The following is a 26,674-nucleotide window of genomic DNA, read 5'->3' as shown; positions in this document are numbered from 1 at the left end:
TTAAAAGTACCATATGATTGCCACAAGCACGAATGGCTCTCAATCACTAATCCTCTCTGCACATTTCTCATACTTAAGAGATTATTACTATTTTTGTAAATCTAAAGGAGCAAACGCTTCCTAGAGACACTGATAATGCATACACGTGGCCACAACATGATCAGACTATTCTCCTTCTACCTTCTGCCCAATCCATCTCTCTGGAATAACTGGTACGCATTTTGACGCCTGTATTGTGCCATTGTTGATTCGCACACAAAGTATCTGTATCTGTCTAGTCTGCGTATCTCTCTCGGTAGGGCTTCATATTCTAAAGTGGGAGTTGCAACTAACATGTAGTTCTTCCGAGAAAACATGGAATCCAGAAGGACAGCCTTTCCAGGTCAACCTTCTCATACTATGTACTCAAAACGGAGTGAAAAGGCTCTACGTTTCACATGGAAACGCCTTGTGCGAATACTACTACGGTCTGTCATTCTCGTATCACGTGGGTCAAGTAGGTTTCTTTCCGCACCACTTCTCAAAGCTGCCCTGGAAAAGTTGCTCCCAGGCAGGATGCAGTATCTCTAGAATGGGTTCCTGGGCAGGACCTTCTCTCTTGCTCTCAATCTATCCTCTGCTGGCCGCAGCCACTCCGGGACTGAGGGAAAGCGGATGAGTTGAAAGAACAGTGGGACCCATGGCATCAAGGAAGACGGCAGGGTAGACTAAGAGATCTGAAGAGGTCGGACAGCTACGGAGGAGCAGAAAGCAATGAAGAAGGGGGCAAAGCAGGGGAGGACTTTGGGCTGCGGGGATCTTGAAGCATTCGCTCTTCCTTATGCCTCCCAAGAACCTTGCTCCAACCTCTCAGTATCCTCACATTCATGACCTGTGGCTGCCTGAGAAAATGGGAAATGTATTCTGGGCCATGGGGATCCAACACTCTCTCTCTAGAGACTCTACAATTGTGACCTAGTCTCAACCTCAGACCCTCCATTCCAGGAAGCTGGTTCAATCAGTAACTGGATGTATAAGAGCCCGAGCTCTTGTAAGACTTCTTTTTCTTCCATGGCTTCCCTCTTTGGAATGCATGGAATATTCTTATTATAACATAAACCTCAGAGGTCAAAACTGCGATTGCCCTAGGATTTGCAATATCCCTTCGAACCCACACAGTAACCTTTTATTAATATTACATACCATCGTGCATGAGGTAAGACACAGTGGTACACTTCCAATTATTACCTGCATGATTTAAGCTACCTGTTCAACCTGTTACCTCTACACATGCTAAATTTAAACATAGTGCTATCATTCTGCTTCAAGCAGTCAACTCTCATTGAAAAAGACATAGAAATTTGATCAAGAAAATATTTTGCCTTTACATCCATCTACATTTGCGAATTGCTGGATTCTACATTATGTGGGCTGCAGAAAGTTCCCTTCTTCTTCTATTCTTCTTCTATCTAATTCCTTCGGGTCACGTCTCTTGTTACATAAGGCTGCTCATTCCAAAGTCTGGCAGTTTCTGGTTGCTTTGTTTGGGGCAGTGCACAATATGCATTTATCCAACAGAGATCGTCATCAAGGCATTTTATTGCTGGATTCAGCATTCGCGGTGATCTCTTCTGGTTCCAGATTATCATTTTAATAATATTCCCTGGCATCCGGCTTCCAGTGTTTCTGCGGTGAACGCATTAGCAATTTGTATCACTGTACTTCTAGGAAGACACAGCTCTTTTTCCTCCACTTTCTCCTGAGATGTTTCTTCGTATTATGCCTGTGCCTTGTTACCTTCAAACTGTGATGTACAGAAGTACGACACACACGGTTTTTTCTGTTTGTTTGTTTGTTTGTTTGTTTGTTTCTGAAATTTCCTATTTGATCCCTAGAGGTTCTTGAAACCGTGATTTTGTCAACGTTCTTCATAATTGAAAAGTTATCAACCATCCTTGATTCCGGCACTTGCTTCTACTCCAAACTCCCTTGCTCTTTTCTGTGACTTGCTTCCCACATGCAATAAATCTTTTCATATTTTCCTACGTGTCTGTGAGGCTCGGTTGATTTCGTATTTCACTATTTCTCCAGGAGTGTCCTTGTGTGTGAGAGAAATTGTGAGATTTTGCGTGAGTCCGTGTACGGGTGTGTTTTGAATTTGGGTGTGTGTGTATGTGTGTGTGTGTGTGTAACTGGTTCTGTAGGTTCTGTAGAATTGTGGTTTGGTTAATTTTTTCTTCTGAGATGTCCAACTTGATCAGGTGGCCATGCAGTAATTTATTCATTTAAGACATACTGTTTTTATATTAGTTCTTTAATTTGATTTGGCTATTCTATACTGTTAATTTCTCTTGACATGACATCTGGTTTGTTTCATATTCATTTGTTTAAATATTTGAAATCGGTTGTCATAATGATATGTCAAATTTTCATACAATTCTAATCATTTCTGTCATTTCTGAGCTTGTTTGTATGGCCTGATTTATTTCCTGGTTATGGATCACACGAAATGCTTTCCGACATGTACTCAAAGTTTAAATTTAGGACTCACTCTCGGGGTACCTCATAGCTGAGCCAATTGACTTTCTTGTTTACTTGTAAAGAGACTTGAGATTTCCTCTCACTGGCAGTTCATTGACTTGGAAACCGATTTGATGCTTGGACACTCGCTTTTCAGCTATGCAAGGGGTTGTCTGCAGCTGACTGTATTCTCGGAATATCTTAATACCACCTTTAAATTATGGCTGTTCTGGGGTCTCCACAGAATTCGCAACGTGTTCTGTGAGGACTCTCCCGTCTAGCTGGTAAGAACTCCAGTCTCCCACAGTGCTATGTGATCTCTGTCTTCTTTATTGAGCTTGCTGTTCTCTTGTAGCTGCTGTTCCTCAGTAAATGTTCTTTGCCATACTTTCTTGTGGAACATTTTCTGTGCACATGCAGCGTCATGTCAGGCCAACAACTGGAGGAGACTTCTATGCGTAGTTGTAGAGCTCCTTTCCTCCACAAACCAGGTCTTATTTCTGCCAGACCTAGAAAGTTTTAGCTACCGGAATCATCCCAAACTCCAATCCCTCCGTTACCTTCAGCAAGATGGCTACAGTCTGCTTGGGCTCCATCTCCTTGCTACTCACTGCAGGAAGGCTATCCAGGAAGAAAGCCAAGGCATCTATGGAGTTGAGCTCATCACTGCCCCTCTCTCAATACGCTAGGGCCTCTACCATTTCCTCTCCCACACGGAGAAACCATTTCTCCATGTCTTTTGTAGTCGCTGCTGGCCAAAAAATTGGCCCTGGGGTGCTCAGACCCAGGCTTCTGTCCATCTCCCCATCCCTTTTGCTTTTCAGCATCCGTCTCTTTTCAGCATCACTCTCATCTGCCTTCCTGCCTTGGCTCTTCTCTTGCTGCGAACCCGTATCCCTTCAGGCCACTGGTACTTAAGGCCGAGTGTTTCCCTCCCCCATTGGAGTTTACACAGACGTAGAAAGAGATACATTTACCTGTCCATAAATAAGCACCTATCTTTGCTCATGAGCCCAGACAGAAAAGGCAAACACAACCTTCCCTTCAGGAATTGGAAGTCAGAATAACAGAATTCCAATTGGAAAGTCTTCATTGACCCTTAGTGGGTGTTGTGGAAGGGTAATCTAAGTGTTTGGTCGTTTGCCATTCTGACTTTCTTCATCATGTGATGTCCTCGCCTCCAGATGTCCCTTCTGCTCCATAAAACTAGGAGGAAGGAGAGGCAGCCTAACAGTTCTCTTCTCTCAGACCCGTAGCTCCAAGGCAATCATCCTGAGACATTTTGCTACGCCATCTGCGTCTGACACAAGTTGAGTTCGGAGAACTCAGCTTGAAGCACGTCTCTTCTAACAGAAACTTCAGTTGACCCTTTCTTCTCTTACGGTAAAGAACAAAGACATACCCATTTGGGTAGTTTTCCGGGGTCCGACTATGAGAGTGCGGTGTCATAGATGACCAAGCTTGGCAGGTTCTTCCTGTCACAGTGGTGAAGTATGTGCCTCGATAACTCTGTCCATTACCGTGGTAGCACTCCTGCACCCCAGGCCTTTGCTCAGTCGGTGCTGAAAGGAAAACAGAAGAAATCAAGCTGAGGATCTCTGAGAACAGAGATACATGTGAAACCACTGATGACACAACCAGGAAGGAGTCTATGAGAATTACGACCGTACTCTTTTCCTTATCCGTAGACCGAGGGATGTGAGAAAACCAACCAACAAACCAACACCAAAGCAACAGATTCCTACCATTCTAGAACCGTAGTCAGTTCTTGGAAATATTTCACCTGCAACCTTAGAGAAACAGAACAGATCAGACTGCTCTCCTCATTGGAAAGTGCGCTCACGAGCAACCACCTTTCTGGGAAACTCTACTGAATGGGGCAGGATCGAGCAAAGGGCACTGCATTTGGCAATGCGGGCTGCAGGTGGTAATCGGCTGTCGGGGACAGAGGCGGGGACAGGTATGTTTCCCTAGACCGTTGTTCATGAAAGCCAAGGCCTTTGGCTTCCGGGCCATGGGGCAGAAAACGGTCCTCTATATCTGACTGAAGGCAACGACACTTTGCTTCTCAGGGATGTGTGCAGGCCAAAAGCTTATTCCTTTGGAGGAGAGAGGGAATCCTCTCGTGCCCCGCATCCTGAATTGCAATAAAGGAGAAGTCTACTACTCTTTCTCTCCAGACCCCTCCCAGGTACAAGTGCCATCACAAAGAGGTTTAAGAACACTGAGAAATCACTCCCTTCAAAGCCTAGGGCTGCAGAGCCTTAGAGCATTGGGAGCTCATGTACTGCTCCACAGACCCAGGGCGATATGGAATTAAGGAAGCCCTGTTAGGTTTCTCGAGGGCGACAGGCTCCAGAGTCATATTTCTCGGAATCGGCAATGCGGAAGATTGCACCCAATGCTGTCTACTTGAAGCAATCCCTGGAAATGCTTCCTGGCTTGGAAAGAGTCACACACCTCAGAGCATGTCACAATAAAAATGTTGGCTAAGACACTGAGATAGTCCGTTTTACAACGAGGTGACTTGTGCAGGCGATCACCCTGGAGGGTTTGGGCCCATCCTAAAGACACAGCCCACCCACGTTGTACCAGAAATCACTCCGCCGACTCCCCCAGAGAGTGCACGCAGGCTTCCCCCTACATGGCAGAACTCAGTCAACACTCGAGCATCCGTGGACCATTGAAAGCTGCCGCACCACTGGGAATTTCCATGGCTTTTCATCCCAGCTTCTAAGCGTGTAGATGTCTGGCCACAGGCTCCTTACCTTGTTCGGAAGGAGCCTCTAGGCTTGGAACCGGGGTGACATTCAGAGGTGCGACGGTAGTCCCTTCTGCGTCTGAGCATTGTGTCAGGTTGCAGTACTCCCACCTGACATTGGGATCCATCGTATAACAATAAGGGGCTGCCACAGGATCTGGATTCCTGCAGTAGTTCCTGATCAAGCCACTGGAAATTCCAAAACGATACATGTCACAAGAGGTGGGACACTATGCACGGGGACGCCACACCCTCTCCTTTGTGCGGCAACATGGTCGTTCCTGGTGCCTTTCTAATATGCCCATTAAAAGTACCATATGATTGCCACAAGCACGAATGGCTCTCAATCACTAATCCTCTCTGCACATTTCTCATACTTAAGAGATTATTACTATTTTTGTAAATCTAAAGGAGCAAACGCTTCCTAGAGACACTGATAATGCATACACGTGGCCACAACATGATCAGACTATTCTCCTTCTACCTTCTGCCCAATCCATCTCTCTGGAATAACTGGTACGCATTTTGACGCCTGTATTGTGCCATTGTTGATTCGCACACAAAGTATCTGTATCTGTCTAGTCTGCGTATCTCTCTCGGTAGGGCTTCATATTCTAAAGTGGGAGTTGCAACTAACATGTAGTTCTTCCGAGAAAACATGGAATCCAGAAGGACAGCCTTTCCAGGTCAACCTTCTCATACTATGTACTCAAAACGGAGTGAAAAGGCTCTACGTTTCACATGGAAACGCCTTGTGCGAATACTACTACGGTCTGTCATTCTCGTATCACGTGGGTCAAGTAGGTTTCTTTCCGCACCACTTCTCAAAGCTGCCCTGGAAAAGTTGCTCCCAGGCAGGATGCAGTATCTCTAGAATGGGTTCCTGGGCAGGACCTTCTCTCTTGCTCTCAATCTATCCTCTGCTGGCCGCAGCCACTCCGGGACTGAGGGAAAGCGGATGAGTTGAAAGAACAGTGGGACCCATGGCATCAAGGAAGACGGCAGGGTAGACTAAGAGATCTGAAGAGGTCGGACAGCTACGGAGGAGCAGAAAGCAATGAAGAAGGGGGCAAAGCAGGGGAGGACTTTGGGCTGCGGGGATCTTGAAGCATTCGCTCTTCCTTATGCCTCCCAAGAACCTTGCTCCAACCTCTCAGTATCCTCACATTCATGACCTGTGGCTGCCTGAGAAAATGGGAAATGTATTCTGGGCCATGGGGATCCAACACTCTCTCTCTAGAGACTCTACAATTGTGACCTAGTCTCAACCTCAGACCCTCCATTCCAGGAAGCTGGTTCAATCAGTAACTGGATGTATAAGAGCCCGAGCTCTTGTAAGACTTCTTTTTCTTCCATGGCTTCCCTCTTTGGAATGCATGGAATATTCTTATTATAACATAAACCTCAGAGGTCAAAACTGCGATTGCTCTAGGATTTGCAATATCCCTTCGAACCCACACAGTAACCTTTTATTAATATTACATACCATCGTGCATGAGGTAAGACACAGTGGTACACTTCCAATTATTACCTGCATGATTTAAGCTACCTGTTCAACCTGTTACCTCTACACATGCTAAACTTAAACATAGTGCTATCATTCTGCTTCAAGCAGTCAACTCTCATTGAAAAAGACATAGAAATTTGATCAAGAAAATATTTTGCATTTACATCCATCTACATTTGCGAATTGCTGGATTCTACATTATGTGGGCTGCAGAAAGTTCCCTTCTTCTTCTATTCTTCTTCTATCTAATTCCTTCGGGTCACGTCTCTTGTTACATAAGGCTGCTCATTCCAAAGTCTGGCAGTTTCTGGTTGCTTTGTTTGGGGCAGTGCACAATATGCATTTATCCAACAGAGATCGTCATCAAGGCATTTTATTGCTGGATTCAGCATTCGCGGTGATCTCTTCTGGTTCCAGATTATCATTTTAATAATATTCCCTGGCATCCGGCTTCCAGTGTTTCTGCGGTGAACGCATTAGCAATTTGTATCACTGTACTTCTAGGAAGACACAGCTCTTTTTCCTCCACTTTCTCCTGAGATGTTTCTTCGTATTATGCCTGTGCCTTGTTACCTTCAAACTGTGATGTACAGAAGTACGACACACACGGTTTTTTCTGTTTGTTTGTTTGTTTGTTTCTGAAATTTCCTATTTGATCCCTAGAGGTTCTTGAAACCGTGATTTTGTCAACGTTCTTCATAATTGAAAAGTTATCAACCATCCTTGATTCCGGCACTTGCTTCTACTCCAAACTCCCTTGCTCTTTTCTGTGACTTGCTTCCCACATGCAATAAATCTTTTCATATTTTCCTACGTGTCTGTGAGGCTCGGTTGATTTCGTATTTCACTATTTCTCCAGGAGTGTCCTTGTGTGTGAGAGAAATTGTGAGATTTTGCGTGAGTCCGTGTACGGGTGTGTTTTGAATTTGGGTGTGTGTGTATGTGTGTGTGTGTGTGTAACTGGTTCTGTAGGTTCTGTAGAATTGTGGTTTGGTTAATTTTTTCTTCTGAGATGTCCAACTTGATCAGGTGGCCATGCAGTAATTTATTCATTTAAGACATACTGTTTTTATATTAGTTCTTTAATTTGATTTGGCTATTCTATACTGTTAATTTCTCTTGACATGACATCTGGTTTGTTTCATATTCATTTGTTTAAATATTTGAAATCGGTTGTCATAATGATATGTCAAATTTTCATACAATTCTAATCATTTCTGTCATTTCTGAGCTTGTTTGTATGGCCTGATTTATTTCCTGGTTATGGATCACACGAAATGCTTTCCGACATGTACTCAAAGTTTAAATTTAGGACTCACTCTCGGGGTACCTCATAGCTGAGCCAATTGACTTTCTTGTTTACTTGTAAAGAGACTTGAGATTTCCTCTCACTGGCAGTTCATTGACTTGGAAACCGATTTGATGCTTGGACACTCGCTTTTCAGCTATGCAAGGGGTTGTCTGCAGCTGACTGTATTCTCGGAATATCGTAATACCACCTTTAAATTATGGCTGTTCTGGGGTCTCCACGGAATTCGCAACGTGTTCTGTGAGGACTCTCCCGTCTAGCTGGTAAGAACTCCAGTCTCCCACAGTGCTATGTGATCTCTGTCTTCTTTATTGAGCTTGCTGTTCTCTTGTAGCTGCTGTTCCTCAGTAAATGTTCTTTGCCATACTTTCTTGTGGAACATTTTCTGTGCACATGCAGCGTCATGTCAGGCCAACAACTGGAGGAGACTTCTATGCGTAGTTGTAGAGCTCCTTTCCTCCACAAACCAGGTCTTATTTCTGCCAGACCTAGAAAGTTTTAGCTACCGGAATCATCCCAAACTCCAATCCCTCCGTTACCTTCAGCAAGATGGCTACAGTCTGCTTGGGCTCCATCTCCTTGCTACTCACTGCAGGAAGGCTATCCAGGAAGAAAGCCAAGGCATCTATGGAGTTGAGCTCATCACTGCCCCTCTCTCAATACGCTAGGGCCTCTACCATTTCCTCTCCCACACGGAGAAACCATTTCTCCATGTCTTTTGTAGTCGCTGCTGGCCAAAAAATTGGCCCTGGGGTGCTCAGACCCAGGCTTCTGTCCATCTCCCCATCCCTTTTGCTTTTCAGCATCCGTCTCTTTTCAGCATCACTCTCATCTGCCTTCCTGCCTTGGCTCTTCTCTTGCTGCGAACCCGTATCCCTTCAGGCCACTGGTACTTAAGGCCGAGTGTTTCCCTCCCCCATTGGAGTTTACACAGACGTAGAAAGAGATACATTTACCTGTCCATAAATAAGCACCTATCTTTGCTCATGAGCCCAGACAGAAAAGGCAAACACAACCTTCCCTTCAGGAATTGGAAGTCAGAATAACAGAATTCCAATTGGAAAGTCTTCATTGACCCTTAGTGGGTGTTGTGGAAGGGTAATCTAAGTGTTTGGTCGTTTGCCATTCTGACTTTCTTCATCATGTGATGTCCTCGCCTCCAGATGTCCCTTCTGCTCCATAAAACTAGGAGGAAGGAGAGGCAGCCTAACAGTTCTCTTCTCTCAGACCCGTAGCTCCAAGGCAATCATCCTGAGACATTTTGCTACGCCATCTGCGTCTGACACAAGTTGAGTTCGGAGAACTCAGCTTGAAGCACGTCTCTTCTAACAGAAACTTCAGTTGACCCTTTCTTCTCTTACGGTAAAGAACAAAGACATACCCATTTGGGTAGTTTTCCGGGGTCCGACTATGAGAGTGCGGTGTCATAGATGACCAAGCTTGGCAGGTTCTTCCTGTCACAGTGGTGAAGTATGTGCCTCGATAACTCTGTCCATTACCGTGGTAGCACTCCTGCACCCCAGGCCTTTGCTCAGTCGGTGCTGAAAGGAAAACAGAAGAAATCCAGCTGAGGATCTCTGAGAACAGAGATACATGTGAAGCCACTGATGACACAACCAGGAAGGAGTCTATGAGAATTACGACCGTACTCTTTTCCTTATCCGTAGACCGAGGGATGTGAGAAAACCAACCAACAAACCAACACCAAAGCAACAGATTCCTACCATTCTAGAACCGTAGTCAGTTCTTGGAAATATTTCACCTGCAACCTTAGAGAAACAGAACAGATCAGACTGCTCTCCTCATTGGAAAGTGCGCTCACGAGCAACCACCTTTCTGGGAAACTCTACTGAATGGGGCAGGATCGAGCAAAGGGCACTGCATTTGGCAATGCGGGCTGCAGGTGGTAATCGGCTGTCGGGGACAGAGGCGGGGACAGGTATGTTTCCCTAGACCGTTGTTCATGAAAGCCAAGGCCTTTGGCTTCCGGGCCATGGGGCAGAAAACGGTCCTCTATATCTGACTGAAGGCAACGACACTTTGCTTCTCAGGGATGTGTGCAGGCCAAAAGCTTATTCCTTTGGAGGAGAGAGGGAATCCTCTCGTGCCCCGCATCCTGAATTGCAATAAAGGAGAAGTCTACTACTCTTTCTCTCCAGACCCCTCCCAGGTACAAGTGCCATCACAAAGAGGTTTAAGAACACTGAGAAATCACTCCCTTCAAAGCCTAGGGCTGCAGAGCCTTAGAGCATTGGGAGCTCATGTACTGCTCCACAGACCCAGGGCGATATGGAATTAAGGAAGCCCTGTTAGGTTTCTCGAGGGCGACAGGCTCCAGAGTCATATTTCTCGGAATCGGCAATGCGGAAGATTGCACCCAATGCTGTCTACTTGAAGCAATCCCTGGAAATGCTTCCTGGCTTGGAAAGAGTCACACACCTCAGAGCATGTCACAATAAAAATGTTGGCTAAGACACTGAGATAGTCCGTTTTACAACGAGGTGACTTGTGCAGGCGATCACCCTGGAGGGTTTGGGCCCATCCTAAAGACACAGCCCACCCACGTTGTACCAGAAATCACTCCGCCGACTCCCCCAGAGAGTGCACGCAGGCTTCCCCCTACATGGCAGAACTCAGTCAACACTCGAGCATCCGTGGACCATTGAAAGCTGCCGCACCACTGGGAATTTCCATGGCTTTTCATCCCAGCTTCTAAGCGTGTAGATGTCTGGCCACAGGCTCCTTACCTTGTTCGGAAGGAGCCTCTAGGCTTGGAACCGGGGTGACATTCAGAGGTGCGACGGTAGTCCCTTCTGCGTCTGAGCATTGTGTCAGGTTGCAGTACTCCCACCTGACATTGGGATCCATCGTATAACAATAAGGGGCTGCCACAGGATCTGGATTCCTGCAGTAGTTCCTGATCAAGCCACTGGAAATTCCAAAACGATACATGTCACAAGAGGTGGGACACTATGCACGGGGACGCCACACCCTCTCCTTTGTGCGGCAACATGGTCGTTCCTGGTGCCTTTCTAATATGCCCATTAAAAGTACCATATGATTGCCACAAGCACGAATGGCTCTCAATCACTAATCCTCTCTGCACATTTCTCATACTTAAGAGATTATTACTATTTTTGTAAATCTAAAGGAGCAAACGCTTCCTAGAGACACTGATAATGCATACACGTGGCCACAACATGATCAGACTATTCTCCTTCTACCTTCTGCCCAATCCATCTCTCTGGAATAACTGGTACGCATTTTGACGCCTGTATTGTGCCATTGTTGATTCGCACACAAAGTATCTGTATCTGTCTAGTCTGCGTATCTCTCTCGGTAGGGCTTCATATTCTAAAGTGGGAGTTGCAACTAACATGTAGTTCTTCCGAGAAAACATGGAATCCAGAAGGACAGCCTTTCCAGGTCAACCTTCTCATACTATGTACTCAAAACGGAGTGAAAAGGCTCTACGTTTCACATGGAAACGCCTTGTGCGAATACTACTACGGTCTGTCATTCTCGTATCACGTGGGTCAAGTAGGTTTCTTTCCGCACCACTTCTCAAAGCTGCCCTGGAAAAGTTGCTCCCAGGCAGGATGCAGTATCTCTAGAATGGGTTCCTGGGCAGGACCTTCTCTCTTGCTCTCAATCTATCCTCTGCTGGCCGCAGCCACTCCGGGACTGAGGGAAAGCGGATGAGTTGAAAGAACAGTGGGACCCATGGCATCAAGGAAGACGGCAGGGTAGACTAAGAGATCTGAAGAGGTCGGACAGCTACGGAGGAGCAGAAAGCAATGAAGAAGGGGGCAAAGCAGGGGAGGACTTTGGGCTGCGGGGATCTTGAAGCATTCGCTCTTCCTTATGCCTCCCAAGAACCTTGCTCCAACCTCTCAGTATCCTCACATTCATGACCTGTGGCTGCCTGAGAAAATGGGAAATGTATTCTGGGCCATGGGGATCCAACACTCTCTCTCTAGAGACTCTACAATTGTGACCTAGTCTCAACCTCAGACCCTCCATTCCAGGAAGCTGGTTCAATCAGTAACTGGATGTATAAGAGCCCGAGCTCTTGTAAGACTTCTTTTTCTTCCATGGCTTCCCTCTTTGGAATGCATGGAATATTCTTATTATAACATAAACCTCAGAGGTCAAAACTGCGATTGCCCTAGGATTTGCAATATCCCTTCGAACCCACACAGTAACCTTTTATTAATATTACATACCATCGTGCATGAGGTAAGACACAGTGGTACACTTCCAATTATTACCTGCATGATTTAAGCTACCTGTTCAACCTGTTACCTCTACACATGCTAAATTTAAACATAGTGCTATCATTCTGCTTCAAGCAGTCAACTCTCATTGAAAAAGACATAGAAATTTGATCAAGAAAATATTTTGCCTTTACATCCATCTACATTTGCGAATTGCTGGATTCTACATTATGTGGGCTGCAGAAAGTTCCCTTCTTCTTCTATTCTTCTTCTATCTAATTCCTTCGGGTCACGTCTCTTGTTACATAAGGCTGCTCATTCCAAAGTCTGGCAGTTTCTGGTTGCTTTGTTTGGGGCAGTGCACAATATGCATTTATCCAACAGAGATCGTCATCAAGGCATTTTATTGCTGGATTCAGCATTCGCGGTGATCTCTTCTGGTTCCAGATTATCATTTTAATAATATTCCCTGGCATCCGGCTTCCAGTGTTTCTGCGGTGAACGCATTAGCAATTTGTATCACTGTACTTCTAGGAAGACACAGCTCTTTTTCCTCCACTTTCTCCTGAGATGTTTCTTCGTATTATGCCTGTGCCTTGTTACCTTCAAACTGTGATGTACAGAAGTACGACACACACGGTTTTTTCTGTTTGTTTGTTTGTTTGTTTGTTTGTTTCTGAAATTTCCTATTTGATCCCTAGAGGTTCTTGAAACCGTGATTTTGTCAACGTTCTTCATAATTGAAAAGTTATCAACCATCCTTGATTCCGGCACTTGCTTCTACTCCAAACTCCCTTGCTCTTTTCTGTGACTTGCTTCCCACATGCAATAAATCTTTTCATATTTTCCTACGTGTCTGTGAGGCTCGGTTGATTTCGTATTTCACTATTTCTCCAGGAGTGTCCTTGTGTGTGAGAGAAATTGTGAGATTTTGCGTGAGTCCGTGTACGGGTGTGTTTTGAATTTGGGTGTGTGTGTATGTGTGTGTGTGTGTGTAACTGGTTCTGTAGGTTCTGTAGAATTGTGGTTTGGTTAATTTTTTCTTCTGAGATGTCCAACTTGATCAGGTGGCCATGCAGTAATTTATTCATTTAAGACATACTGTTTTTATATTAGTTCTTTAATTTGATTTGGCTATTCTATACTGTTAATTTCTCTTGACATGACATCTGGTTTGTTTCATATTCATTTGTTTAAATATTTGAAATCGGTTGTCATAATGATATGTCAAATTTTCATACAATTCTAATCATTTCTGTCATTTCTGAGCTTGTTTGTATGGCCTGATTTATTTCCTGGTTATGGATCACACGAAATGCTTTCCGACATGTACTCAAAGTTTAAATTTAGGACTCACTCTCGGGGTACCTCATAGCTGAGCCAATTGACTTTCTTGTTTACTTGTAAAGAGACTTGAGATTTCCTCTCACTGGCAGTTCATTGACTTGGAAACCGATTTGATGCTTGGACACTCGCTTTTCAGCTATGCAAGGGGTTGTCTGCAGCTGACTGTATTCTCGGAATATCTTAATACCACCTTTAAATTATGGCTGTTCTGGGGTCTCCACGGAATTCGCAACGTGTTCTGTGAGGACTCTCCCGTCTAGCTGGTAAGAACTCCAGTCTCCCACAGTGCTATGTGATCTCTGTCTTCTTTATTGAGCTTGCTGTTCTCTTGTAGCTGCTGTTCCTCAGTAAATGTTCTTTGCCATACTTTCTTGTGGAACATTTTCTGTGCACATGCAGCGTCATGTCAGGCCAACAACTGGAGGAGACTTCTATGCGTAGTTGTAGAGCTCCTTTCCTCCACAAACCAGGTCTTATTTCTGCCAGACCTAGAAAGTTTTAGCTACCGGAATCATCCCAAACTCCAATCCCTCCGTTACCTTCAGCAAGATGGCTACAGTCTGCTTGGGCTCCATCTCCTTGCTACTCACTGCAGGAAGGCTATCCAGGAAGAAAGCCAAGGCATCTATGGAGTTGAGCTCATCACTGCCCCTCTCTCAATACGCTAGGGCCTCTACCATTTCCTCTCCCACACGGAGAAACCATTTCTCCATGTCTTTTGTAGTCGCTGCTGGCCAAAAAATTGGCCCTGGGGTGCTCAGACCCAGGCTTCTGTCCATCTCCCCATCCCTTTTGCTTTTCAGCATCCGTCTCTTTTCAGCATCACTCTCATCTGCCTTCCTGCCTTGGCTCTTCTCTTGCTGCGAACCCGTATCCCTTCAGGCCACTGGTACTTAAGGCCGAGTGTTTCCCTCCCCCATTGGAGTTTACACAGACGTAGAAAGAGATACATTTACCTGTCCATAAATAAGCACCTATCTTTGCTCATGAGCCCAGACAGAAAAGGCAAACACAACCTTCCCTTCAGGAATTGGAAGTCAGAATAACAGAATTCCAATTGGAAAGTCTTCATTGACCCTTAGTGGGTGTTGTGGAAGGGTAATCTAAGTGTTTGGTCGTTTGCCATTCTGACTTTCTTCATCATGTGATGTCCTCGCCTCCAGATGTCCCTTCTGCTCCATAAAACTAGGAGGAAGGAGAGGCAGCCTAACAGTTCTCTTCTCTCAGACCCGTAGCTCCAAGGCAATCATCCTGAGACATTTTGCTACGCCATCTGCGTCTGACACAAGTTGAGTTCGGAGAACTCAGCTTGAAGCACGTCTCTTCTAACAGAAACTTCAGTTGACCCTTTCTTCTCTTACGGTAAAGAACAAAGACATACCCATTTGGGTAGTTTTCCGGGGTCCGACTATGAGAGTGCGGTGTCATAGATGACCAAGCTTGGCAGGTTCTTCCTGTCACAGTGGTGAAGTATGTGCCTCGATAACTCTGTCCATTACCGTGGTAGCACTCCTGCACCCCAGGCCTTTGCTCAGTCGGTGCTGAAAGGAAAACAGAAGAAATCAAGCTGAGGATCTCTGAGAACAGAGATACATGTGAAACCACTGATGACACAACCAGGAAGGAGTCTATGAGAATTACGACCGTACTCTTTTCCTTATCCGTAGACCGAGGGATGTGAGAAAACCAACCAACAAACCAACACCAAAGCAACAGATTCCTACCATTCTAGAACCGTAGTCAGTTCTTGGAAATATTTCACCTGCAACCTTAGAGAAACAGAACAGATCAGACTGCTCTCCTCATTGGAAAGTGCGCTCACGAGCAACCACCTTTCTGGGAAACTCTACTGAATGGGGCAGGATCGAGCAAAGGGCACTGCATTTGGCAATGCGGGCTGCAGGTGGTAATCGGCTGTCGGGGACAGAGGCGGGGACAGGTATGTTTCCCTAGACCGTTGTTCATGAAAGCCAAGGCCTTTGGCTTCCGGGCCATGGGGCAGAAAACGGTCCTCTATATCTGACTGAAGGCAACGACACTTTGCTTCTCAGGGATGTGTGCAGGCCAAAAGCTTATTCCTTTGGAGGAGAGAGGGAATCCTCTCGTGCCCCGCATCCTGAATTGCAATAAAGGAGAAGTCTACTACTCTTTCTCTCCAGACCCCTCCCAGGTACAAGTGCCATCACAAAGAGGTTTAAGAACACTGAGAAATCACTCCCTTCAAAGCCTAGGGCTGCAGAGCCTTAGAGCATTGGGAGCTCATGTACTGCTCCACAGACCCAGGGCGATATGGAATTAAGGAAGCCCTGTTAGGTTTCTCGAGGGCGACAGGCTCCAGAGTCATATTTCTCGGAATCGGCAATGCGGAAGATTGCACCCAATGCTGTCTACTTGAAGCAATCCCTGGAAATGCTTCCTGGCTTGGAAAGAGTCACACACCTCAGAGCATGTCACAATAAAAATGTTGGCTAAGACACTGAGATAGTCCGTTTTACAACGAGGTGACTTGTGCAGGCGATCACCCTGGAGGGTTTGGGCCCATCCTAAAGACACAGCCCACCCACGTTGTACCAGAAATCACTCCGCCGACTCCCCCAGAGAGTGCACGCAGGCTTCCCCCTACATGGCAGAACTCAGTCAACACTCGAGCATCCGTGGACCATTGAAAGCTGCCGCACCACTGGGAATTTCCATGGCTTTTCATCCCAGCTTCTAAGCGTGTAGATGTCTGGCCACAGGCTCCTTACCTTGTTCGGAAGGAGCCTCTAGGCTTGGAACCGGGGTGACATTCAGAGGTGCGACGGTAGTCCCTTCTGCGTCTGAGCATTGTGTCAGGTTGCAGTACTCCCACCTGACATTGGGATCCATCGTATAACAATAAGGGGCTGCCACAGGATCTGGATTCCTGCAGTAGTTCCTGATCAAGCCACTGGAAATTCCAAAACGATACATGTCACAAGAGGTGGGACACTATGCACGGGGACGCCACACCCTCTCCTTTGTGCGGCAACATGGTCGTTCCTGGTGCCTTTCTAATATGCCCATTAAAAGTACCATATGATTGCCACAAGCACGAATGGCTCTCAATCACTAATCCTCTCTGCACATTTCTCATACTTAAGAGATTATTACTATTTTTGTAAATCTAAAGGAGCAAACGCTTCCTAGAGACACTGATAATGCATACACGTGGCCACAACATGATCAGACTATTCTCCTTCTACCTTCTGCCCAATCCATCTCTCTGGAATAACTGGTACGCATTTTGACGCCTGTATTGTGCCATTGTTGATTCGCACACAAAGTATCTGTATCTGTCTAGTCTGCGTATCTCTCTCGGTAGGGCTTCATATTCTAAAGTGGGAGTTGCAACTAACATGTAGTTCTTCCGAGAAAACATGGAATCCAGAAGGACAGCCTTTCCAGGTCAACCTTCTCATACTATGTACTCAAAACGGAGTGAAAAGGCTCTACGTTTCACATGGAAACGCCTTGTGCGAATACTACTACGGTCTGTCATTCTCGTATCACGTGGGTCAAGTAGGTTTCTTTCCGCACCACTTCTCAAAGCTGCCCTGGAAAAGTTGCTCCCAGGCAGGATGCAGTATCTCTAGAATGGGTTCCTGGGCAGGACCTTCTCTCTTGCTCTCAATCTATCCTCTGCTGGCCGCAGCCACTCCGGGACTGAGGGAAAGCGGATGAGTTGAAAGAACAGTGGGACCCATGGCATCAAGGAAGACGGCAGGGTAGACTAAGAGATCTGAAGAGGTCGGACAGCTACGGAGGAGCAGAAAGCAATGAAGAAGGGGGCAAAGCAGGGGAGGACTTTGGGCTGCGGGGATCTTGAAGCATTCGCTCTTCCTTATGCCTCCCAAGAACCTTGCTCCAACCTCTCAGTATCCTCACATTCATGACCTGTGGCTGCCTGAGAAAATGGGAAATGTATTCTGGGCCATGGGGATCCAACACTCTCTCTCTAGAGACTCTACAATTGTGACCTAGTCTCAACCTCAGACCCTCCATTCCAGGAAGCTGGTTCAATCAGTAACTGGATGTATAAGAGCCCGAGCTCTTGTAAGACTTCTTTTTCTTCCATGGCTTCCCTCTTTGGAATGCATGGAATATTCTTATTATAACATAAACCTCAGAGGTCAAAACTGCGATTGCTCTAGGATTTGCAATATCCCTTCGAACCCACACAGTAACCTTTTATTAATATTACATACCATCGTGCATGAGGTAAGACACAGTGGTACACTTCCAATTATTACCTGCATGATTTAAGCTACCTGTTCAACCTGTTACCTCTACACATGCTAAACTTAAACATAGTGCTATCATTCTGCTTCAAGCAGTCAACTCTCATTGAAAAAGACATAGAAATTTGATCAAGAAAATATTTTGCATTTACATCCATCTACATTTGCGAATTGCTGGATTCTACATTATGTGGGCTGCAGAAAGTTCCCTTCTTCTTCTATTCTTCTTCTATCTAATTCCTTCGGGTCACGTCTCTTGTTACATAAGGCTGCTCATTCCAAAGTCTGGCAGTTTCTGGTTGCTTTGTTTGGGGCAGTGCACAATATGCATTTATCCAACAGAGATCGTCATCAAGGCATTTTATTGCTGGATTCAGCATTCGCGGTGATCTCTTCTGGTTCCAGATTATCATTTTAATAATATTCCCTGGCATCCGGCTTCCAGTGTTTCTGCGGTGAACGCATTAGCAATTTGTATCACTGTACTTCTAGGAAGACACAGCTCTTTTTCCTCCACTTTCTCCTGAGATGTTTCTTCGTATTATGCCTGTGCCTTGTTACCTTCAAACTGTGATGTACAGAAGTACGACACACACGGTTTTTTCTGTTTGTTTGTTTGTTTCTGAAATTTCCTATTTGATCCCTAGAGGTTCTTGAAACCGTGATTTTGTCAACGTTCTTCATAATTGAAAAGTTATCAACCATCCTTGATTCCGGCACTTGCTTCTACTCCAAACTCCCTTGCTCTTTTCTGTGACTTGCTTCCCACATGCAATAAATCTTTTCATATTTTCCTACGTGTCTGTGAGGCTCGGTTGATTTCGTATTTCACTATTTCTCCAGGAGTGTCCTTGTGTGTGAGAGAAATTGTGAGATTTTGCGTGAGTCCGTGTACGGGTGTGTTTTGAATTTGGGTGTGTGTGTATGTGTGTGTGTGTGTGTAACTGGTTCTGTAGGTTCTGTAGAATTGTGGTTTGGTTAATTTTTTCTTCTGAGATGTCCAACTTGATCAGGTGGCCATGCAGTAATTTATTCATTTAAGACATACTGTTTTTATATTAGTTCTTTAATTTGATTTGGCTATTCTATACTGTTAATTTCTCTTGACATGACATCTGGTTTGTTTCATATTCATTTGTTTAAATATTTGAAATCGGTTGTCATAATGATATGTCAAATTTTCATACAATTCTAATCATTTCTGTCATTTCTGAGCTTGTTTGTATGGCCTGATTTATTTCCTGGTTATGGATCACACGAAATGCTTTCCGACATGTACTCAAAGTTTAAATTTAGGACTCACTCTCGGGGTACCTCATAGCTGAGCCAATTGACTTTCTTGTTTACTTGTAAAGAGACTTGAGATTTCCTCTCACTGGCAGTTCATTGACTTGGAAACCGATTTGATGCTTGGACACTCGCTTTTCAGCTATGCAAGGGGTTGTCTGCAGCTGACTGTATTCTCGGAATATCTTAATACCACCTTTAAATTATGGCTGTTCTGGGGTCTCCACGGAATTCGCAACGTGTTCTGTGAGGACTCTCCCGTCTAGCTGGTAAGAACTCCAGTCTCCCACAGTGCTATGTGATCTCTGTCTTCTTTATTGAGCTTGCTGTTCTCTTGTAGCTGCTGTTCCTCAGTAAATGTTCTTTGCCATACTTTCTTGTGGAACATTTTCTGTGCACATGCAGCGTCATGTCAGGCCAACAACTGGAGGAGACTTCTATGCGTAGTTGTAGAGCTCCTTTCCTCCACAAACCAGGTCTTATTTCTGCCAGACCTAGAAAGTTTTAGCTACCGGAATCATCCCAAACTCCAATCCCTCCGTTACCTTCAGCAAGATGGCTACAGTCTGCTTGGGCTCCATCTCCTTGCTACTCACTGCAGGAAGGCTATCCAGGAAGAAAGCCAAGGCATCTATGGAGTTGAGCTCATCACTGCCCCTCTCTCAATACGCTAGGGCCTCTACCATTTCCTCTCCCACACGGAGAAACCATTTCTCCATGTCTTTTGTAGTCGCTGCTGGCCAAAAAATTGGCCCTGGGGTGCTCAGACCCAGGCTTCTGTCCATCTCCCCATCCCTTTTGCTTTTCAGCATCCGTCTCTTTTCAGCATCACTCTCATCTGCCTTCCTGCCTTGGCTCTTCTCTTGCTGCGAACCCGTATCCCTTCAGGCCACTGGTACTTAAGGCCGAGTGTTTCCCTCCCCCATTGGAGTTTACACAGACGTAGAAAGAGATACATTTACCTGTCCATAAATAAGCACCTATCTTTGCTCATGAGCCCAGACAGAAAAGGCAAACACAACCTTCCCTTCAGGAATTGGAAGTCAGAATAACAGAATTCCAATTGGAAAGTCTTCATTGACCCTTAGTGGGTGTTGTGGAAGGGTAATCTAAGTGTTTGGTCGTTTGCCATTCTGACTTTCTTCATCATGTGATGTCCTCGCCTCCAGATGTCCCTTCTGCTCCATAAAACTAGGAGGAAGGAGAGGCAGCCTAACAGTTCTCTTCTCTCAGACCCGTAGCTCCAAGGCAATCATCCTGAGACATTTTGCTACGCCATCTGCGTCTGACACAAGTTGAGTTCGGAGAACTCAGCTTGAAGCACGTCTCTTCTAACAGAAACTTCAGTTGACCCTTTCTTCTCTTACGGTAAAGAACAAAGACATACCCATTTGGGTAGTTTTCCGGGGTCCGACTATGAGAGTGCGGTGTCATAGATGACCAAGCTTGGCAGGTTCTTCCTGTCACAGTGGTGAAGTATGTGCCTCGATAACTCTGTCCATTACCGTGGTAGCACTCCTGCACCCCAGGCCTTTGCTCAGTCGGTGCTGAAAGGAAAACAGAAGAAATCCAGCTGAGGATCTCTGAGAACAGAGATACATGTGAAACCACTGATGACACAACCAGGAAGGAGTCTATGAGAATTACGACCGTACTCTTTTCCTTATCCGTAGACCGAGGGATGTGAGAAAACCAACCAACAAACCAACACCAAAGCAACAGATTCCTACCATTCTAGAACCGTAGTCAGTTCTTGGAAATATTTCACCTGCAACCTTAGAGAAACAGAACAGATCAGACTGCTCTCCTCATTGGAAAGTGCGCTCACGAGCAACCACCTTTCTGGGAAACTCTACTGAATGGGGCAGGATCGAGCAAAGGGCACTGCATTTGGCAATGCGGGCTGCAGGTGGTAATCGGCTGTCGGGGACAGAGGCGGGGACAGGTATGTTTCCCTAGACCGTTGTTCATGAAAGCCAAGGCCTTTGGCTTCCGGGCCATGGGGCAGAAAACGGTCCTCTATATCTGACTGAAGGCAACGACACTTTGCTTCTCAGGGATGTGTGCAGGCCAAAAGCTTATTCCTTTGGAGGAGAGAGGGAATCCTCTCGTGCCCCGCATCCTGAATTGCAATAAAGGAGAAGTCTACTACTCTTTCTCTCCAGACCCCTCCCAGGTACAAGTGCCATCACAAAGAGGTTTAAGAACACTGAGAAATCACTCCCTTCAAAGCCTAGGGCTGCAGAGCCTTAGAGCATTGGGAGCTCATGTACTGCTCCACAGACCCAGGGCGATATGGAATTAAGGAAGCCCTGTTAGGTTTCTCGAGGGCGACAGGCTCCAGAGTCATATTTCTCGGAATCGGCAATGCGGAAGATTGCACCCAATGCTGTCTACTTGAAGCAATCCCTGGAAATGCTTCCTGGCTTGGAAAGAGTCACACACCTCAGAGCATGTCACAATAAAAATGTTGGCTAAGACACTGAGATAGTCCGTTTTACAACGAGGTGACTTGTGCAGGCGATCACCCTGGAGGGTTTGGGCCCATCCTAAAGACACAGCCCACTCACACTGTATCAGAAATCACTCTGCTGACACCCCCAGAGAGTGCACGGAGGCTTCCTCCTACATGGCAGAACTCAGTCAACACTCGAGCATCCATGGACCATTGAAAGCTGCCGCACCACTGGGAATTTCCACGGCTTTTCATCCGAGAGTCTAAGCGTGTAGGTGTCCGGCCACAGGCTCCTTACCTTGTTCGGAAGGAGCCTCTAGGCTTGGAACCGGGGTGACATTAGGAGGTGCGACGGCAGTCCCTTCTGCGTCTGAGCATTGTGTCAGGTTGCAGTACTCCCACCTGACATTGGGATCCATCGTATAACAATAAGGGGCTGCCACAGGATCTGGATTCCTGCAGTAGTTCCTGATCAAGCCACTGGAAATTCCAAAACGATACATGTCACAAGAGGTGGGACACTATGCAGGGTTACCCTACACCCTCTCCTTTGTGCGGCAACAAGGTCGTTCCTGGTGTCTTTCTAATATATCCATTAAAAGAACGATATGATTGCCACAAGAACGAATGGCTCTCAATCACTAATCCTCTCTGCACATTTCTCAGACTTAACAGATTATTACTATTTTTGTAAATCTAAAGGATCAAACGCTTCCTAGAGTCACTGAGATAATGCATACACGTGGCCAAAACATGATCAGACTATTCTCCTTCTACCTTCTGCCCAATCCATCTCTCTGGAATAACTGCTTTGCCTTTTGATGCCTGTATTGTGCCATTGTTGATTCGCACACAAAAGTATCTGTATCTGTCTAGTTCTCCGTATCTCTGTCGGTAGGGCTTCATATTCTAAAGTGGGAATTGCAACTAACATGTAGTTCTTCCGAGAAAACATGGCATCCAGAAGGACAGCTTTTACAGGTCAACCTTCACATACTATGCACTCAAAACGGAGTGAAAAGGCTCTACGTTTCACATGGAAACGCGTTGTGCAAATACTATTACTGTCTGTCATTCTCATATCACGTGGGTCAAGAAGGTTTCTTTCTGCACGACTTCTCAAAGCTGCCCTGCAAAAGTTTCTCCCAGGCAGGATGCAGTATCTCTAGAATGGGTTCCTGGGCAGGACCTTCTCTCTTGCTCTCAATCTATCCTCTGCTGGCCGCAGCCACTCCGGGACTGAGGGAAAGCGGATGAGTTTAAAGAACAGTGGGACCCATGGCATCAAGGAAGACGGCAGGGTAGACTAAGAGATCTGAAGAGGTCAGACAGCTACGGAGGAGCAGAAAGCAATGAAGAAGGGGGCAAAGCAGGGGAGGACTTTGGGCTGCGGGGATCTTGAAGCATTCGCTCTTCCTTATGCCTCCCAAGAACCTTGCTCCAACCTCTCAGTATCCTCACATTCATGACCTGTGGCTGCCTGAGAAAATGGGAAATGTATTCTGGGCCATGGGGATCCAACACACTCTCTCTAGAGACTCTACAATTGTGACCTAGTCTCAACCTCAGACCCTCCATTCCAGGAAGCTGGTTCAATCAGCAACTGGGTGTATTACAGCCCGAGTTCTTGTAAGACTTCTTTTTCTTCCTTGGCTTTCCTCTTTGGAATGCATGCAATATTCTTATTATAACATAAACCTCAGAGGTCAAAACTTTGCGATTGTTCTAGGATTTCCAATATCCCTTGGAACCCAAACAGTAACCTTTTATTAAAATTACATGCCATCGTGCATGAGGTAAGACACAGTGGTACACTTCCAATTATTACCTGCATGATTTATGCTACCTGTTCAACCTGTTACCTCTATACATGCTAAACTTAAACATAGTGCTATCATTCTGCTTCAAGCAGTCAACTCTCATTGAAAAAGACATAGAAATTTGATCAAGAAAATATTTTGCATTTACATCCATCTACATTTGCGAATTGCTGGATTCTACATTATGTGGGCTGCAGAAAGTTCCCTTCTTCTTCTATTCTTCTTCTATCTAATTCCTTCGGGTCACGTCTCTTGTTACATAAGGCTGCTCATTCCAAAGTCTGGCAGTTTCTGGTTTCTATGTTTGGGGCAGTGCACAATATGCATTTATCCAACATAGATCATCATCAAGGCATTTCATTGCTGGATTCAGTATTCTCGGTTGATCTCCTCTGGTTCCAGATTATCATTTTAATAATATTCCCTGGCATCCAGCTTCCAGTGTTTCTGCGGTGAACGCATTAGCAATTTGTATCACTGTGCTTCTAGGAAGACACAGCTTTTTTTCCTCCACTTTCTCCTGAGATGTTTCTTCATATTATGCCTTTGCCTTGTTACCTTCGAACTGTGATGTACAGAAGTACAACACACACGGTTTTTTTCTGTTTGTTTGTTTCTGAAACTTCCCATTTGATCCCTCGAGTTTCAAGAACTGTGATTTTTGTCAACGTTCTTCATAATTGAAAAGTTATCAACCATCCTTGTTTCCGGCACTTGCTTCTACTCCAAACTCCCTTGCTCTTTTCTGTCACTTGCTTCCCACGTGCAATAAATCTTTTCATATTGTCTTATATGTCTGTGAGGCTCAATTGATTTCGTATTTCACTATATCTTCAGGGGTGTCCTTCTGTTTGAGAGAACTTGTGAGATTTTGCGTGTGCCCATGTACGGGTGTGTTTTGAATTTGGGTGTGTGTGTTTAACTAGTTCTGTAGGTTCTGCAGAATTGCTGTTTGGTTAATTTTTTCTTCTGAAATGTCTAACTTGATCAGGTGGCCAAACAGTAATTTTTTCATTTCAGACATACTGTTTTTATATTAGTTCTTTAATTTGATTTGGCTATTCTATACTGTTAATTTCTCTTGATATGACATCTGCTTTGTTTCATATTCATTTGTTTAAATATTTGAAATCGGTTGTCATACTGGCATGTCAAATTTTCATGCAATTCTAATCATTTCTGTCATTTCTGAGCTTGTTTGTATGGCCTGATTTATTTCCTGGTTATGGATCACACGAAATGCTTTCCTATATGTTGTCAAATTTTAAAATTAGGACTCACTCTTGGGATACCTCATAGGTGAGCCAATTGACTTTCTTGTTTACTTGTAAAGAGACTTGAGATTTCCTCTCACTGGCAGTTCATTGACTTGGAAACCGATTTGATGCTTGGACACTCGCTTTTCAGCTATGCAAGGGGTTGTCTGCAGCTGACTGTATTCTCGGAATATCTTAATACCACTTTTAAATTATGGCTGTTCTGGGGTCTCCACGGAATTCGCAACGTGTTCTATGAGGACTCTCCCGTCTAGCTGGTAAGAACTCCAGTCTCCCACAGTGCTATGTGATCTCTGTCTTCTTTATTGAGCTTGCTGTTCTCTTGTAGCTGCTGTTCCTCAGTAAATGTTCTTTGCCATACTTTCTTGTGGAACATTTTCTGTGCACATGCAGCGTCATGTCAGGCCAACAACTGGAGGAGACTTCTATGCGTAGTTGTAGAGCTCCTTTCCTCCACAAACCAGGTCTTATTTCTGCCAGACCTAGAAAGTTTTAGCTACCGGAATCATCCCAAACTCCAATCCCTCCGTTACCTTCAGCAAGATGGCTACAGTCTGCTTGGGCTCCATCTCCTTGCTACTCACTGCAGGAAGGCTATCCAGGAAGAAAGCCAAGGCATCTATGGAGTTGAGCTCATCACTGCCCCTCTCTCAATACGCTAGGGCCTCTACCATTTCCTCTCCCACATGGAGAAACCATTTCTCCATGTCTTTTGTAGTCGCTGCTGGCCAAAAAATTGGCCCTGGGGTGCTCAGACCCAGGCTTCTGTCCATCTCCCCATCCCTTTTGCTTTTCAGCATCCGTCTCTTTTCAGCATCACTCTCATCTGCCTTCCTGCCTTGGCTCTTCTCTTGCTGCGAACCCGTATCCCTTCAGGCCACTGGTACTTAAGGCCGAGTGTTTCCCTCCCCCATTGGAGTTTACACAGACGTAGAAAGAGATACATTTACCTGTCCATAAATAAGCACCTATCTTTCCTCATGAGCCCAGACAGAAAAGGCAAACACAACCTTCCCTTCAGGAATTGGAAGTCAGAATAACAGAATTCCAATTGGAAAGTCTTCATTGACCCTTAGTGGGTGTTGTGGAAGGGTAATCTAAGTGTTTGGTCGTTTGCCATTCTGACTTTCTTCATCATGTGATGTCCTCGCCTCCAGATGTCCCTTCTGCTCCATAAAACTAGGAGAAAGGAGAGGCAGCTTAACAGTTCTCTTCTCTCAGACCCGTAGCTCCAAGGCAATCATCCTGAGACATTTTGCTACGCCATCTGCGTCTGACACAAGTTGAGTTCGGAGAACTCAGCTTGAAGCACGTCTCTTCTAACAGAAACTTCAGTTGACCCTTTCTTCTCTTACGGTAAAGAACAAAGACATACCCATTTGGGTAGTTTTCCGGGGTCCGACTATGAGAGTGCGGTGTCATAGATGACCAAGCTTGGCAGGTTCTTCCTGTCACAGTGGTGAAGTATGTGCCTCGATAACTCTGTCCATTACCGTGGTAGCACTCCTGCACCCCAGGCCTTTGCTCAGTCGGTGCTGAAAGGAAAACAGAAGAAATCAAGCTGAGGATCTCTGAGAACAGAGATACATGTGAAGCCACTGATGACACAACCAGGAAGGAGTCTATGAGAATTACGACCGTACTCTTTTCCTTATCCGTAGACCGAGGGATGTGAGAAAACCAACCAACAAACCAACACCAAAGCAACAGATTCCTACCATTCTAGAACCGTAGTCAGTTCTTTGAAATATTTCACATGAAACCATAGAGAAACAGAACAGATCAGACTGCTACTCATTGGAAAGTGCGCTCATGGGTAAGCAACTTTCTGGGAAACTCTACTGAATGTTCATGAGTAGGATGGCGCAGGATCAAGCAAAGGGCACTGCATTTGGCAATGCGGGCTGCAGGGGGTAATCGGCTGTCAGGGGCAGAG

At 45.4% G+C, this 26,674-nt stretch overlaps 1 protein-coding gene across 1 annotated transcript in view; it reads right to left on the bottom strand.

Annotated features, from left to right (window-relative positions):
* The window catches only part of LOC105492004 (lipoprotein(a)), a 302,231-nt gene that overhangs the window by 162,042 nt on the left and 113,515 nt on the right, over positions 1 to 26,674 (bottom strand). Inside the window, exons 6-14 of the mRNA XM_071095947.1 lie at positions 26,114 to 26,273; positions 21,940 to 22,121; positions 20,574 to 20,733; positions 16,388 to 16,569; positions 15,022 to 15,181; positions 10,824 to 11,005; positions 9,458 to 9,617; positions 5,268 to 5,449; positions 3,902 to 4,061 (exon numbers count right to left, since the gene is read on the bottom strand). Coding sequence (XP_070952048.1) covers positions 3,902 to 4,061; positions 5,268 to 5,449; positions 9,458 to 9,617; positions 10,824 to 11,005; positions 15,022 to 15,181; positions 16,388 to 16,569; positions 20,574 to 20,733; positions 21,940 to 22,121; positions 26,114 to 26,273 — 1,528 coding nt within the window. The remainder of the gene's footprint in view (positions 1 to 3,901; positions 4,062 to 5,267; positions 5,450 to 9,457; positions 9,618 to 10,823; positions 11,006 to 15,021; positions 15,182 to 16,387; positions 16,570 to 20,573; positions 20,734 to 21,939; positions 22,122 to 26,113; positions 26,274 to 26,674) is intronic.

The sequence above is a fragment of the Macaca nemestrina genome, chromosome 5 (genome assembly GCF_043159975.1).
Source record: "Macaca nemestrina isolate mMacNem1 chromosome 5, mMacNem.hap1, whole genome shotgun sequence".
Classification (NCBI taxonomy): domain Eukaryota; kingdom Metazoa; phylum Chordata; class Mammalia; order Primates; family Cercopithecidae; genus Macaca; species Macaca nemestrina.
Note: the sequence above shows the minus strand (reverse complement) of the source record. Positions and strands in the feature narration are given on the sequence as shown.